Below are 15,291 nucleotides of genomic sequence, written 5' to 3' on the forward strand. Positions count from 1 at the left end.
AGGTTTCTGGACCAACATAGATATTTTGATCAGAAGCAGGCTGGATGGTGAAGTGTGCTTCATTGGTCTCCCTGACAAGTGAGGCTCTAGGACACAGTAAAGCTGAAAGACGGAAAGTTTTGTGACTCCAAGTCAAATATAAGACACCAACCGCTTGAAATGCTTAGCTACACACCATAAAACTGCAGCATCAGCTGCAGAAACTAATCTGCTCACCCCAGTGCAGTTCTGATGACACCATTTAAGCAGGGAAATGCTACTGTAACCTTTAAGTTGAGCTGATTTTCCTTTGATATCTCTTTAACATTTCTCTTTAAGGCACTGACACCTGAAATACCACAGAAAAATCAGAGTCATCCCCCTGCCTTCTAGGGTTGCGGCTGCCTGTGCCCAGGGCCGGCTCTGAGAGACTGCAGTACTAACCCTGCCGCAGAGCCCGATGGAAAGAGCTGTGCCAGAAAGCGGTGAGAAGCCGGCATCTCCCCCATCTCCCTGGGGAGCCAGCTGTGCTCAAGCTCAGGTCCTCACCTTCTCCTACAGAGCAGCCCACGCCTGCTGCGCACTGACAATCTGTTTAAGTGTCTGTTATCACATTTGCCTCTAAAAAACCATGGACATCCTAGCAGAAAATAGAAAACCACACAGCTGGGTAATTTAAACTGTATCCTATAGCCAGCCTAAATAAGAAAAACAAGTGAACTTAGCTACTCCATTCAGTGATTAAACCATACACAACCTCCCCGCCTGCAAAGTGCAGTTTTTCCCTCTTCTCTTTAATCTTTAATGTCTTGAAGAGAAAGCGACAGCTGTTTTATGAGACCCCCAATTGAAAATATTTTTTTTTCCTGGAATTCCACACCTAAATACATCAACATTACTAGATAAAAATTCAGTGCATTGATATGCCAGGCACCTTTGCCAACCAAAATGTTCATGCACAATAGGCAACAAATAAAGAAGGTTGCATCAGAGCAGCCTATACGGCGTCCTAAACCTGATAGCTTCTATAACTGTAACCTACAAATTTAAAAGAACTTGGGAAAGGAAAGTGTAGCTGTAGTAGATTTTTCTCTATGCTACTACAATGACGTTTTACACAAATGTCTCATCATGTGCATACTATTTCAATACCAGAAGAACAGAACATTTTATCCTGAATAAGAATGCTGTTGGAAACTATTTGGGTAGACAATTGTGATCAGAACAAAACACAGCTCTGGAGAGAAAAGACGTGGGATGACTACATAAAAAGATTCTTTTTGGTTGGCTCAGGTAGTTTATGCTTTCTTCCTTTTAAAGTTTAGCCACTCCAAGATGCTGAGGTTTTGGTGACTGCAGTGTTCATTTCCCAACTCCACTTTGGACGTTCCCAGTTTTCATGGCATCTCAGTGAGCCTTTTCCATCTTGGAACTACACTATGATGATTATGAATTTGCCTGGCTTCTGCCTTTTCCATTTCTATTATCAAGACTACCAGAAAGCATAAACATGCACAGCAATTATATCTAGATTAATGTTATACTGAGTATGCTTTCCTTTACACTCTCATTGCCTTAACGAAATGGGCCTTTATACTTGAATTCTGTGTACAGAAGTCTTTGCAACACACAGCACAACAGATTACACTTAGCTATATTTTACTCTGGCAATTTAAGCCATTAAACTAAACTTTTTCCAATTACAGGTTTTTTAACATTCTCATAAGAAGATTTGCTACAGCTCACTGAACAGCATCTTCACTTACAGCTTAAAAGGATTCTAAATTCTGTTCCATAGCAAGAGTTGGCCTCCATCCATCATTACATATGGCGAGACAACTTCCCGCCCCAAGATGACAGTGAGAAGACTCCACATTTCATTTTCACTAATTTGAACAGTAGATTTTCATGTGATGTCATCCCGAGAACTATATTAAGAAATTCCCTTTAACCTTTATCTATTGCTGAATCTGAAGAGTAATCTTCAAGATTATCTACAATGAAAGTTAAACACATTTGCATTTAATTAAAAATGCACAACTCCTTCGCACACTGACATTTTTAAGACAAATTAGGAGGCTGCTTTCCTTACCTTGCTTTTTGACATAGAATGTGCTGTATCCTCTTTGCTTTGTGACACATCATCCTTCCCTTTGTCAAAACCTTAAAGAAAAGACAGCATTGTTGCAAATGATTTGAAGACATTAACATTTTATATGAGCAAGCCTTTGAAATAAATTTGCAAATTGTGTTTAGCACAAAAAGCTGCAAGCAAATTGGATTTTCAATCACTGTATATATACCAGTTGAAAACACACCAGCTACTACAATATAAACTAATTTAATACCCACTACGAGTCAAGAACAGTCCACTGTATTTGGATGGTGCTGCACCTGATCCAATAACCTGAGGAATCATAAATATGGTATGCAAACTTTTGTCCTTTTATCTTTTTATTCTCCCCTATCTGCATACACGCATGCCCAGAGCAGAATAAAGCCTTTTTTGTTTTTTATTTCTGTAGCTAGAGCTAATTGTTAAATACCACCTACATGAAAGCAAATCTAAAACACTAATTAAAATTGCCAATCAGTTTTTTGCAAGAAAATGGAAAAGGTTGCTTACATTACCCTTGAATTTATACTTTCAACTTGACACTGCATAAGCGTAACTGCAAGATTTTATATTAAAACAGTTGTCGAAATCCCACATTTGTCTTCTGCGAGTGACTCACAAAGTTCCACACTTTCCCAGTATTCAAAAAGCAGTGAGCCAATGGCTGTAGCCAGTATATGGGTGACAATGGAAAGGGAGGTCACAACTGGCAATAGTGCTGCTGCGCAGCTGCTATGTGCCATAGAACATACACTAAGAACCTAGCATCCTCTTAAGAAAAAATAATCTACTCTGGTTACAAGACAGGACATCCCAGTGATCCACTTTCTTTGAAGATATTGGTGGTTGCGTAAAGCTTTTACAAACAGGAATAAAACAAATTGTGCAATGTATTTATCTGAGTAAGTAAAAATGCCATCATTTTCATGCCCTCAAGACAGAAGGCAGATAATTATGAAGTCATACATGAATTTCAGCAATAATGCAAGCAGATGAGAAGTCTTGCATGACTCCGACAGTGGTACCCTCAGCTTCAGCCCACCAGAGGGCACCACCTCAGCAGATAAATTGCATAAACAGACAGCAAAAGCTCTTCGGAGCTTCCCTTTGAACATGCTCCCAATTTTGAAACAAAATTGATACTCAGATCTCTACAAAGAGAAAATTTATCAGAGAAACAGTCTAATTTCACATTCTTCAGCAGAGTGTGTGGGGACGCTTTATGAACTTTAAAAGAATTTTTATTAACTCTCTGTAGCAGTGTTGAGTACTTTGTTCAGTGTAGGATTTTTTTTTTTTTTTTAATTAGTATCTTCGCCCTTACAATACCCAGAAACTCTTAGCCAGGGCTGAGTCATCTACGATGAATACACATCTTGGGAAGTTTCACTAAGTTAGAGAGGCATTAGGTTGGTCTTCAGGTTACATAAGAAATTCGAGATTCCTCTTAATTTTGGTCCGGTAATCAGTATTTTGTGGTTTTCTTGTTTATACTTATTACATTTTTCAGGGATTCTTTTTTAAGACCATATTTTTTAAAATTATAAACTGCAAAACAGTGGTATTTCATTTTACATTTACACAAAGTAAACCCAACGTGCCTTTAAAGAAACCTTTACACGCCTTTACAGAAGCCCCTCCATGCACAGTTCATGAAACCCTTTGTTCAGCTAATGAAAACCTATAATGCAGAGGACCACTAGACCGCAGGTAAGAAGTACTTAGACGGGCAGAAGATTTGTAGTACTAGGGAATCCGGAAAAAAACAAAAAGGCATGTCACGATCCAGAGGCCAGAAGCCACATTTCCTGTGTAACAAGAAATACAAAGACACATTTCCTACAGCACCAGTCATCAGGTGCCGAAACAAAACAAAAGTTGCTTCAAGCCTTAGAGGAAACACCTGCCTTAGTTCACTAAGAAGTTACTATATTCGATGCTAGTATTAGGCATCCAAATACACATCAGAACCACAGTAATGAGCTTTTCTCCTCACTCCCATACACAAAAATAAACCCCTTATTAGGAACCAAGTTCCACTGAAAATGTACTGCAGGAATTTTCTAATGGCTTTCCCGTTTTTACTTATTTATTTATAGGCACATACAAAAGCCCTAGTGATGGGAATCAACAAGGAACTGCTAAGTCAGGATTGTTCTTACAGAAGAGAAGCTATAATTCACAGCTTGCTGTCTAAAGCACAATTTTAAGGGCTTTATACACCCTTATCTAACAAACATATGGTTTTATCTTCACAAACAAGCTTGTCATCAGTATCACCAAGCAGAAACGAAAACAGAAAGAACTACTCTGTCCCAGAGAATCAGACACAAAGGCCAAAGTTCAGCTGAATTCCACCAACTTGCTTCCAGTGTCTCCAGCTGGAGAGGTGTGCGTGCCTGCTGGTTTATAAACATGCCACCACACTCACTCTTCCCTTCCTTACACGCACACCAAAGGGCTGTCGCAGGGGTTGGCTAATGAACACATGTCAGGGTGCTGCAGATCCTGGAACACCTTGCACTGCTCCATCTTGGTCTGTGAGAAAACCCAACCTGTCAGCTTTACATGCCATGCCATCCCACTTGTAACCTCCCTCTCTGTAGAAGGGATAATCTCACTCAGAACACAGACAGATGGCTTTTCTCCCCATGAGCTAAAACATGTGTTAAAAAATAAATTGTAATTCAGGTGCTGATCCAGACACAACCTCACATACTGTAAGGGCGCGTTTTCCAGGGAGCCTCTATTAAGATGGAGAGACCTCAATACCATAAGCAGTCTTCTTCTAACAAGAACAGTTTGGTACTAATACCTACAGGAAAATCTGTACTGAAACATCACAAGCAGCTATATATGGGCCCAAGCTGAGGACACTTTGCCATGGAAATACTTGGTCAAGGAAACAACAACAGAACAACTATAATTCACAGAATCAACTATAAGAAATACTGGTTTCCTCCTTCCTGCTACCAGTTATGAAGAACAAATTTCTCTACGGATTTCTGACAAAGACAACAACAAAGCCAAGACTTTGCGTTATTGCTCTTTTTGTAGTTCTGTTCACCCCAGAGGTACTGAAAATTGCACAATAAAAAGTCATTGAATCAGTGTCTGGAGCAGAGACTGCCAAGGTATGAGAGGCTAGAGGCAGGGTCCAATAAAAAGAATGTGTTTAAAGTTTTTCAGTGTTTACCAGCATTGGTTTGGGGCTTTACATTTTTAGCTTACCTGTTGTTTCCCATCCTGTAATTCAATCAGGAACTCCTTAACAAGATAACCTGAGCTCACATTTCACAATGTAGAAATTCAGGCGTTGAAGATGCAGTCCCTTTCTGTAACTTCATCTCCATTAAATCTCTTGAATTTGTGTACCATTTTCTACCTAAAATCCTGAAAGCAATCTTCAGAGTTACGAGACAGCAAGCAAGTGCCATTTGAATCAACCTTCAGAGCTGCAGACTGAGCTCCCAGTAATGTTTAAGACACTTGCAGATTTTAAAAAAAACTTATTTTTATTTTAAACACAAGTTTCACTACCTTAGCTTCTAAAGCAGTTCTGGGCGTCAGGGACTGTGTTCAGAGCAACGCTGTGTCTTAACAGACTTTCTCCCAGCGTGACCTTCCTTGTCTTACCATCACAGGCCCCATGGGCTCTGAAAGCTGATCCCAACCCCAGTGCAGTCAGTCACAGTTCACAGTGTGACCTTAGAAGCCAAGAGAAACTGTCCATTAGTACATTCCTACTGTGAGCACTAGGCAACTCCTTCCAAAATTTGCAGGCGGAAATCTACGTGAAAACTCATGATGAGCTTTCAAACATGCAAGAGCCTGACAACGGTTTGCAACTCACACCACCAGAACTCTATAAAGGCAAGATGGCAATGAAACAGTAACAAACAGCGCTGCTTTAGAGACTGAGCTGGAATACACAGTCAATACCAAAAGAAAAAAATCTGCCAAAACATCGTCTTTGACAAAAAATGAGGAGTATATATATACATATTGTAAGATTAGCATTAAATAATCTTTAGGATAAAGTCTGTGGTAAGGTACTTTTTAAAACAAAACTGTCCAGTTAAGAGATTTCATAGAATCATAGAATTCTTAGGGTTGCAAGGGACCTTAAAGATCATCTAGTTCCAACCCCCCTGCCATGGGCAGGGACACCTCCCACTAGGCCAGGTTTCTCAGAGCCCCATCCAGCCTGGCCTTAAAAACTTCCAGGGATGGGGCTTCCACCACCTCTCTGGGCAACCCGTTCCAGTGTCTCACCACCCTCATGGTGAAGAACTTCTTCCTAACGTCCAGTCTGAATCGACCCATCTCTAGTTTTAATCCATTCCCTCTAGTCCTGCCATTACCCGACATCCTGAAAAGTCCCTCACCAGCTTTCTTGTAGGCCCCCTTAAGATACTGGAAGGCCACTATAAGGTCTCCTCGGAGCCTTCTTTTCTCCAGACTGAACAACCCCAACTCTCTCAGTCTGTCCTCATAGGAGAGGTGCTCCAGCCCTCTGATCATCCTCGTGGCCCTTCTCTGGACACGTTCCAGCATGTCCATATCTCTCTTTTAGTAGAGGCTCCAGAATTGGACACAGTACTCCAGGTGGGGTCTCACGAGAGTGGAGTAGAGGGGGAGAATCACCTCCTTCGACCTGCTGGCCACACTTCTCCTGATGCAGCCCAGGATACGATTGGCTTTCTGGGCTGCTAGTGCACACTGACAGCTCATGTTGAGCCTGTCGTCTACCAGCACCCCCAAGTCCTTTTCTTCAGGGCTGCTCTCAAGCTCTCAATTTTGAAGCATAACACAGGTATCGTTCTTTAAAGTCACACCCGCAATCTGTCCCTTCAATCAATCTTGAGGGAAAGGAAAAACCAAAACCAACCACATAACATCTCCTGCATCTCAAATACTCCTTTTGTACCTCTCGATAAATACCATCTGCAATTAGGATACTTGCAAAAAATAAATCAGGAAAAAAACCGTTACTTTTTAATGTCAGATCTATTTTACCCAAAAAGGAAGAATTACTGTCCACTGGAGGCTTCTTCCCAACAAAGAGAAGAACCGGTAAAAAAGCAACACATGAAAAGATCACAAATAGCAAGCCAAGCAACAATATTACTGATTTCCAAAAGAAAAGCAAGGAACGGCCTGATATGATTACTGGTGTGCATGTGCAGTTGTGAAGAACAAATAATTGAGCTGAAAAACTATACGCTTCTGGGAGAACTATGAGCTATACCTAGTGGGCGATATAATACTGCTGTTATATAATAAACACAGCAGGAAAAAAAAATATCTTTTAAACAAATTGAACACAGGAGACAATAGGCTTTTTTAACTGACTTTCAAAAGCTTGCTGACAACCAGTTTTAAGAATACAATCCCATATTAACTAATTCAGATTCCTCCATGGATTTTGAAACTGAAGTAACCAGAAAAGCAAGCAAAGTCCTTTTGCGTATTTTCTCATGGTCATGTTTTCTTTTGCTAACACCATATAAAATAAACAATAATAACCAAAGATTGTCCTCACTGTAACTATACTTGCCTTTTAGACAGGCAATAACTAATCTTTGCTTAAACCAAACTGAAAGATTATACCTTTCAGCATGTTAATATTGTTTAAATTCTTCATATATATGGAAGATTCCAAATGATAAAACATTTTTTAGTTATATATTTACACTTGATTTTTTTCATTACAAACTGTTTTCCATTTGTTCTGCATACTAAGAAGTCATTCATTGTCCATTTATGAACAGTGATCAGCTTTAATGTAGAACGCTATACAGGAAGAAGGCAAATAAGAAATGAATTCGGTTTTGTTTCAGTAATTACCAGACAACACGCATTTATTTTAAAGATCGGGAGGATCTGCCTAGTTGCCAACTCCATGCTTTCAAGCTTTGAGATCTCTATTTCCTGAGCAGCTTGAATAAAATTCAGTATTAGATTCTTGGTAGAAAGCTAATCGTTTCCTGAAGCAGAGTGAAAGGAAATGTTACAGGGTAAAAAATGAAGTTTAATAGAATGTGGTGTCCCAAGCAACTGCCCCCACCTGCCTGAGGCTGAACATGCTGCTCCAGTGATTCTGCAAGGCAGCACCTGCCAGTGATGCAGAGAGCTCCCCAATCTCCAGCCTGCCACCTCCCCTATACTCCACATCCCAACTCTTTTCCATGGCTTCAGAGCCAGGGCTTACAAATTCAGTGAGCCATTCTGCAGAAGGCATACAATAAAAAGCGAAAACTATTTTACTTCCCCCCCTCCAGCATTCTGGCCCCATGGGACTATGTAACAAAGTGCATATGTGTGCATGCACAAGACAAATCACACATACAGGGTAATTCTGGTAAGAATGTGCAATTTCTACAATGTCCCCTTTCAGGAAGAGGTGACCTTGTAACACATTTTCAAGCATCAAAGTTTCCTGAAATACACTGCTGAAATTCAGGTACCTATATCAGAAGTGCACATTATGGACAATGAAAGACGAGTAATTCATTTCAATATTCCAGTACTGCTTTTCAGGAGACAACAAATCTGAGCAAAAGGAGGTTTAAGCCCTTTCTGATGTTAGATGTCTTAAAAATTATGCACTACAGAGTTTAGCAAGGCTATGCTGTTAGCCCTAACTCATTCTATCTTGTAATTTTATGTCAAGCCACTGATGACAAACATGCAGCTTCTACAGTAGCTACAGCTAAATTAAAACCTTCTGCTGTACCTTACTATTTTAAAGCAAGTCCATTGTGTGCGGGGGAGCAGAAAGTATGAGGGAGGAAGGCGTTTATAAACCACATCACAGAACTTCGCTCATAAAAGCCCAAGCAACCAAAACAAATATTTCAGTCGGTACCAAATACACAAATGCCTTTTAAAGAGAGATTTGCCATGGTGTAAGTTAACTTACTCAATTGCCTATCTGCAAATCTTGCTACTACAAAGAGTTGTTATCTAAATGCATACAAGCATTGTTCTTTCTAATTTCTACCAACATCTCAGTACATTATTTTTATTCAAGCTGAAAAACTGAAGAGGAAATTATATTCTCTTCCATAGATCTTAAGAAATGCAAGACCAAAACAAACCTGGTAAAGCAGGAGAGAGCTCGTTATATCCTCCAAATGAAGCATTCCGGACAAGTTTTCGGCCATCAGCTCTTGGAGCAAACACAGATGAAATCCCAGCACATGAAGAAAACCTACGTCGCACTGGACCCTCTTCCTTCATGAGTTAAGGTGTTTGTGTAAGGATTATGTTCTCTGTGAAAGCTGGTTAGCATTAGCTGGTTGGAACAAGAGTGTTGCAGTAACAGCCTTTTACCTCACATTCTGATGAGTAAGATACAAAAGGGAAAAAAAAAAAAAAGAAACAAACGAAGGGCACACGTGAAAAATGCAGTGAAGAGACAGAGGCTGCCAAATCAGCAGCAAGCCAAGCAACACTATACTCCTCTTGTCAAACCCATTAGGATGCTTAAAGCAGAATGGCTTTGCTTCAGCTCCTCTTTTCCACAAATACACTGCATCTCATTTTTTACATCTCAGTTTTGGTCCTACTCATCTCTGCTTTTTAAGTACACAAAAATGGTGATTATTTAGGTTTTAAGGATTCATTAAATACGTTCTTTTTCCTCTTAGTCTTTCAAGTCCCAAATTTACCTTGCACAAAGCACAACTCGTGAGCTATGCAGCTTCCCTATTTGATATTGTGGTACACTATGGGAATCTGAAAAGGGAGCTGACAGTTTGCGTTACACAGCCATGTTGAAGTGCTTGTTTAGGCACTTAGCTAGTTTTCATCAGCTGATTGCCACGGCTTCTACTTCTTAATTTCTTATTTTTCTTTAAATGGTAAAGTGCTAGCTTTTTCTTCTCTAAGACTCTGCCATATTTATACATACAAACCAGCCAGCCCCCTAGAGGAGTTGCATAAAATAAGCTCCACAAAAAGGGGGTTTTTATTATTAATGCCCCAAATATTTTATGCAATGAATAAAACACTTAAATGAACCTACTTAAATTTTAAACATAAAAAAAAATACTCAGAAAATTGTGCTTCAAGACTAGAAATCAGCTAATCCAACCTGTTCCTGCTGAGAGCTACCAGAATAAAGCAAGATAAGCTTAAGCTCTCCCTAACCTCCTTCATCCACTGCTTGTTAAATCAGCGGCTTCTTTGCCATGATGACTAGTATGCACGGCTGCCCTCTTCTGTATGTGGAATTTTATTTCTGTCTGGTGCTTCTCTGCTGATCCCATTTTCCCCATCACACCTTATTTCTGACAAAACATGTTTTGAGACCTACTCTGTTTGCTGGAAAGCAGAAAATAAGACACTAAGAATTGGCTTGAAAATAGGAGCTTGCATTCTCCCTTACTCCATACTAGAGGCCTCCTCTTCTTCTGGGATGTGAAACACATCCCACAAATTACATCAATGGTAGTGTGAATTTGATTAATCCTTGAATAATACTGTTTACTCCAGCTGCTTATGCAAAGAACTGTACTTACTATTTGCAGCTCAATAATTTCAGTTCACATTGACTCAAGGATAATACTGAAGTATTTTATAACCCCTGTGACAGGTTTCAACTGTGCTGAGTGTATGTGCACTAGTACCTATATATACATACACTAAGACACATACAGAAAACACTGAAAATAATTTTTCTGATGATGAAACATAGTAGCTTCCAGTATCCTATGAATCACTAGAATTTCTTCATGCCTCTTAACAATCTAATGTCCCAAATACACGCCAACGAAAAAAGATGTAAGTGAAAAAAACAAATATGACCCATCAATAGAAACCATTATGTGTGATCTGTAATTTTCGCTTCTTTAGTACAAGCAGTGAAAAACTCTATTCACTTGGGCACAGGGAGGGGGAGAAACTGGATGAGGATGTCTTATGTTCAGGCCTGTCTCCATTTATCCATGACTGTGTCTCATACTTCCCTCAGCTGAAGCAGTTCTTGTCCAGATGTCCCGGAAGGAACAGAAAGAACAGCTGAAAACCTTAAAGAGTGGAACGGTGGGGCAATAAGGAGGAAATGCAGGGAGGGAGAACACCACTTTTTTTTTTATTATTTTTAAAAATAAACACAGCTCCACATCACTTCTACAAATCTGTCTTCTTAACTACAAAACAGCAAACTGCCTTGGGTCCAAATCTCTTCAGAATATGCATTTCTTTCTAATTAAAATAAAGAGAAAGCTGCAGTAGAAAAACTGCCCTTACACACAGAAGGAACTGTATCCTCTCATTACAGACCTATCTTGCCCAGTTAATGGGTCTGTTATCTCACGTTTCAGAGTCAGGGCTACGACCCTGCCCAGGAAGGCTCTGCTGACACTGCTATCAGGACATTACCGTGTCCTGTACTGGACAGCAGGCTCGCACAGAGTAACAGGAGGCTCCACCACCAGCCACCCACACCACTTCGTCTGCCTCCAGCCACTGTGCCAGCCAGTTCTGGAGCCACTTCTGAGCATGACTCTGCCAGCCTACCAGGTTCTTCCAGGACAGTCTTCTCTGCCACACTGTGTTCATTTTAGTAAAAAGTGGGAGACATCCACGGCTTTGAGGAAACAATGTAATCCTGAAGGTTCTTCCCATATTTCTCTCCCTGCCCTCTCAGGTCCCTTGACACTGTTCATGTAGCCAAACTGTAAACAAGAATAGATTAAAAACCTATTCCTCCTTCCTATGCCCTTTTCTCCACTTAGAAGTGAAATTGAAATCTATGGGTAGACAAAATTAAGAATTTCAGTAAGGATAATGTTACATTTCCCCTCTCTGAAGCTATCTCCCAACCAAGGAAGCCGTTAGCCAGGTATTCTGACTAGGTTCCATCTTCTTTAACTCAACAGCTGTATAGGAGAGGCAGACTCTGTGCCTTTTGCCAAAGTATGACTGTCTTGCCACCGCAAAGAAGGGGGAAAAGAAAGAAATCTAATTTAAGCTTCCTCTTTTATTTTCCTCCCCTCCACCGAGTCATCTTCATATGTCACTTAAACCTGCAGTGGTAAAACAGTTAATTACATGGTTTGGATGTAAAAATTCACTAGTTCTCCAACTTTTCAACAGCTTGTGATTTATTATGCCTGCTAACACTTGTATACGCATGCTCATTTGCTTCAACTACTTCAAAACAGTGTGTGTTACTGAAGAGATAGTTGACACGCTGCTGAAAGGCTGTTAGATCAAAAGGAATCTGTAACATTTAATAAAAATGAGCATTCTTCTCCATGGCGTGATTCTAGACTAAAGTTTATTGTAACTCTTGAGCATCAACCTGGGACATTAAAGGGGTTTCTGCTCTCCACACAGTCAGCGCCCAAAGCTTAGAAACCCTTTTAATTCCTTGCCATAAATTTGATTCCTGAAAGGACACAGACATACTTTTAAGTAGTTGGAAGTGCTTTTATTTGCATGTTCTGTACATGACAATTGAAAGTTGCACTTCATTCGCCGCTAAATATTAGACACACCCCCCAAAAATTAATAAAAAAATTCCTTTTCCCTCTTCTCCCCTCCCCAAAAATAAACTCAGACAGAATAGCAGAACGGGCCAATATACTGATAAAACTAGAATTAATATAATTTATTAGGTGATCTTAGAGTAACGTCACAGGAAGCCACCTGCCCTTTTGATATCAGTTTTCAGTGTCTTAATAATTCATATACTAAGAAAATGCATGAACATACACAGCTTGGAAGTTTACATGGTTCCAAAATACTCAGAAACAGAACTACAGCCACATCCAACAGCAGAAGTCAGACACAGCTGAAAAGCCTGCATAAACAGGAAGGTGTCTGCACTCTAGCCTAAATATATCAGGTGTGTCCCACTGTGTATCTGTACATGAAAAAATAAGATTCCTCATAACAAAAGTTAAGTACTTCATGAAAGCGGGCACTAGACTAAATATGCCACTCCAAAGGGAGAAAAAGTCTCCTGGTTTCTCTGTTTTATATAATACCTAAATCAGTAGGAAAAAGTAAACATGACTGAAATATTTAGTTCACCTATCTTGGCTGGGGGCGGGGGGGAAGAATCTGTTCCCAGTAAATCTGTTGAACATCTCTTTAGAGATGGAAAACTTGTCCGTTGTATACATTTTCTAAAGGACAGAACGTATCTTTTATATCAGCTACTCAATCGGGGCTTCTTCAGCAGTAAATGCTGGCTGAAAAACAAATCATAATCCTGTGCTTAAGACATTCTTCCAGGATATTGCCTGTGGCAAAACTTAAACTTCAGTATACAAAACAAAGGTAAACAGAAGACTCGTGCAATTCCAACAGTGCATGAAAACTTTTGACAAAGCCTGGTTTTAGTTTTAAAACATTTATTCAATCAAAAAATATTTACAGCTGAAAAAAAACCATAGGCATATCAAAAAAGACCTCTCTGAACTGTGCAGGTGTGAATTCCAAGCATGGAAGTTTAACTCAAATCAAATATATTCTTAACTATAACAACTGAGGAATTTTAAATATAATAATCCTTTTTATATAGATGTTATAAGTTTAAAATAATGAACACATTACACAAACTGATACTGATGCAATAATATAACTAAGAGTATATCTAGTGATGCAAATTAAAAAAAAAAATATTCCTTTTCCCCTTTAGAGGTATACAAGGAAAACCCAAAATCTTCTTAAAACCGAATTCTGTGAAAGCTAAAGGGAGGAGGAGGAGGAAGGAAAGCTGATGGTGTAGCAGAGAACGCAGAAGCTTTTTAGACTTGCCCTTCAACTCTGACAATAATTTGCCCTGACATCTTGACAACACTACATTTTCCAGTAGAATTCTCCCCACAGTCCAACAAAGGAAAAGGTCATAAATAATTCTCTACATGCAGTACACACAGACTCTTTGCAGCATGCAGAAAACAAAAAAAGGAAACTGCTAGACTATCATACCTATAAATGTGTTTTATCTAACACCTGATTATTGCCCATGGACTTTAAGTGAAAGTGTTTTTCTCCTATTTAACAAAAAGGATTTTAAAGATATACTTGCCTTTAGACACCAATATTTGATTCAGAAAGAAGACATCAGAACAACGAGGCTACAAGTTATGTTGGTTATTTACAGTGGCAAGTTTCTTTCACCAAATATTCTTCTGTTCGCTGGTATTTCCAAGTCGGCTGCAGCTTAGCTGAGGAGCAGTTCCAGAAGCACGCCTGAGAGTGGTTATGAATGAACACCAGGGCTCCCAGTGCCCTGCTGGCAGCTGCACCTCTTGGCCGCTAACACTCCTGCTCAGCTCCTCCCACCCAAAGTGAATAGGCTCGCTCACTGCTCAGGTTTCAACAGTTTTCATCTCAGCCCTTATGAAATTCTCAAGGTCACAGTTCAGGCTCAAGTAGGCCAGCTCTGCAGGGATTGTCATGGACAAAGAGAACTTGCTGGAGAAGTTTCACAGTAATCAGCCCTGCTGTGCCTTTCAAACCCAGGACCAAGCTTTCATAAAGCTATAACCCACACAGAAAGGAGTACGTGCAATTTACCCAAGCCACAAATACTGGGTGGAGTAGCATTTCAGAAATGGCAAGTTTTAATAAACACACAATGACTTGCAGAGAGGAACGTGCCAGAGTATGCACTACAGTAAGAATGCAGGAGGTCAAGATAATAGATTCAAGAGCCTAACCACACACAGCAGAACTTAAAACTTTTCACAAGAAACTCAGTCTGGTAACACAAGCTAAAACTAGATTATTTAGAGGTCAAAGTCCTTCCTTGATTGCTGTGAGTTAGAACCTTACTCACAACCCATTTGAGACACACATCACTAAAGCTGTTCCAAACATGTCGCACAATTTTGACAAAGTGGGGCTTCACCTCCATGAGATGCTCCGTCATAAAACCGAAAGGTGGCCACCCGTGTCACTGGGGTCAGGTCCCTGCAGCAGTACAACAGATATTAATCCAGAACTACCTAGAGAACCAGTCCACATGGCTCCTACACACTGCTAATTACAAAATACTTCCTCCGCATTGAAAGACAAAGTAAGACAAATTAAAATACCTCCCAAGAATACAGCAAGAGAGACCAAGACTCTCCAAGTGCAAGGGCTTACAAGGTTTTAGACAGAATTCCCACGCGGCAGGAGAAAGCAAAAGCATTAACATTTTTCTAAGACATTAGAAGCACTTACTC

At 39.9% G+C, this 15,291-nt stretch overlaps 1 protein-coding gene across 9 annotated transcripts in view; it reads right to left on the bottom strand.

The window, feature by feature from the left end:
- The window catches only part of OSBPL8 (oxysterol binding protein like 8), a 96,657-nt gene that overhangs the window by 29,091 nt on the left and 52,275 nt on the right, over positions 1-15,291 (bottom strand). For 7 of the 9 annotated variants that reach the window (XM_074573669.1, XM_074573661.1, XM_074573617.1 and 4 more), the window contains one exon: positions 2,072-2,142. In XM_074573669.1, the coding sequence (XP_074429770.1) occupies positions 2,072-2,142 (71 nt within the window). Of the gene's footprint in view, positions 1-2,071; positions 2,143-9,198; positions 9,442-15,291 lie in introns of all 9 variants that reach the window. The other 2 variants (XM_074573644.1, XM_074573638.1) reach the window with 1 other exon arrangement.

Source organism: Larus michahellis, chromosome 1 (assembly GCF_964199755.1).
Source record: "Larus michahellis chromosome 1, bLarMic1.1, whole genome shotgun sequence".
NCBI lineage: Eukaryota > Metazoa > Chordata > Aves > Charadriiformes > Laridae > Larus > Larus michahellis.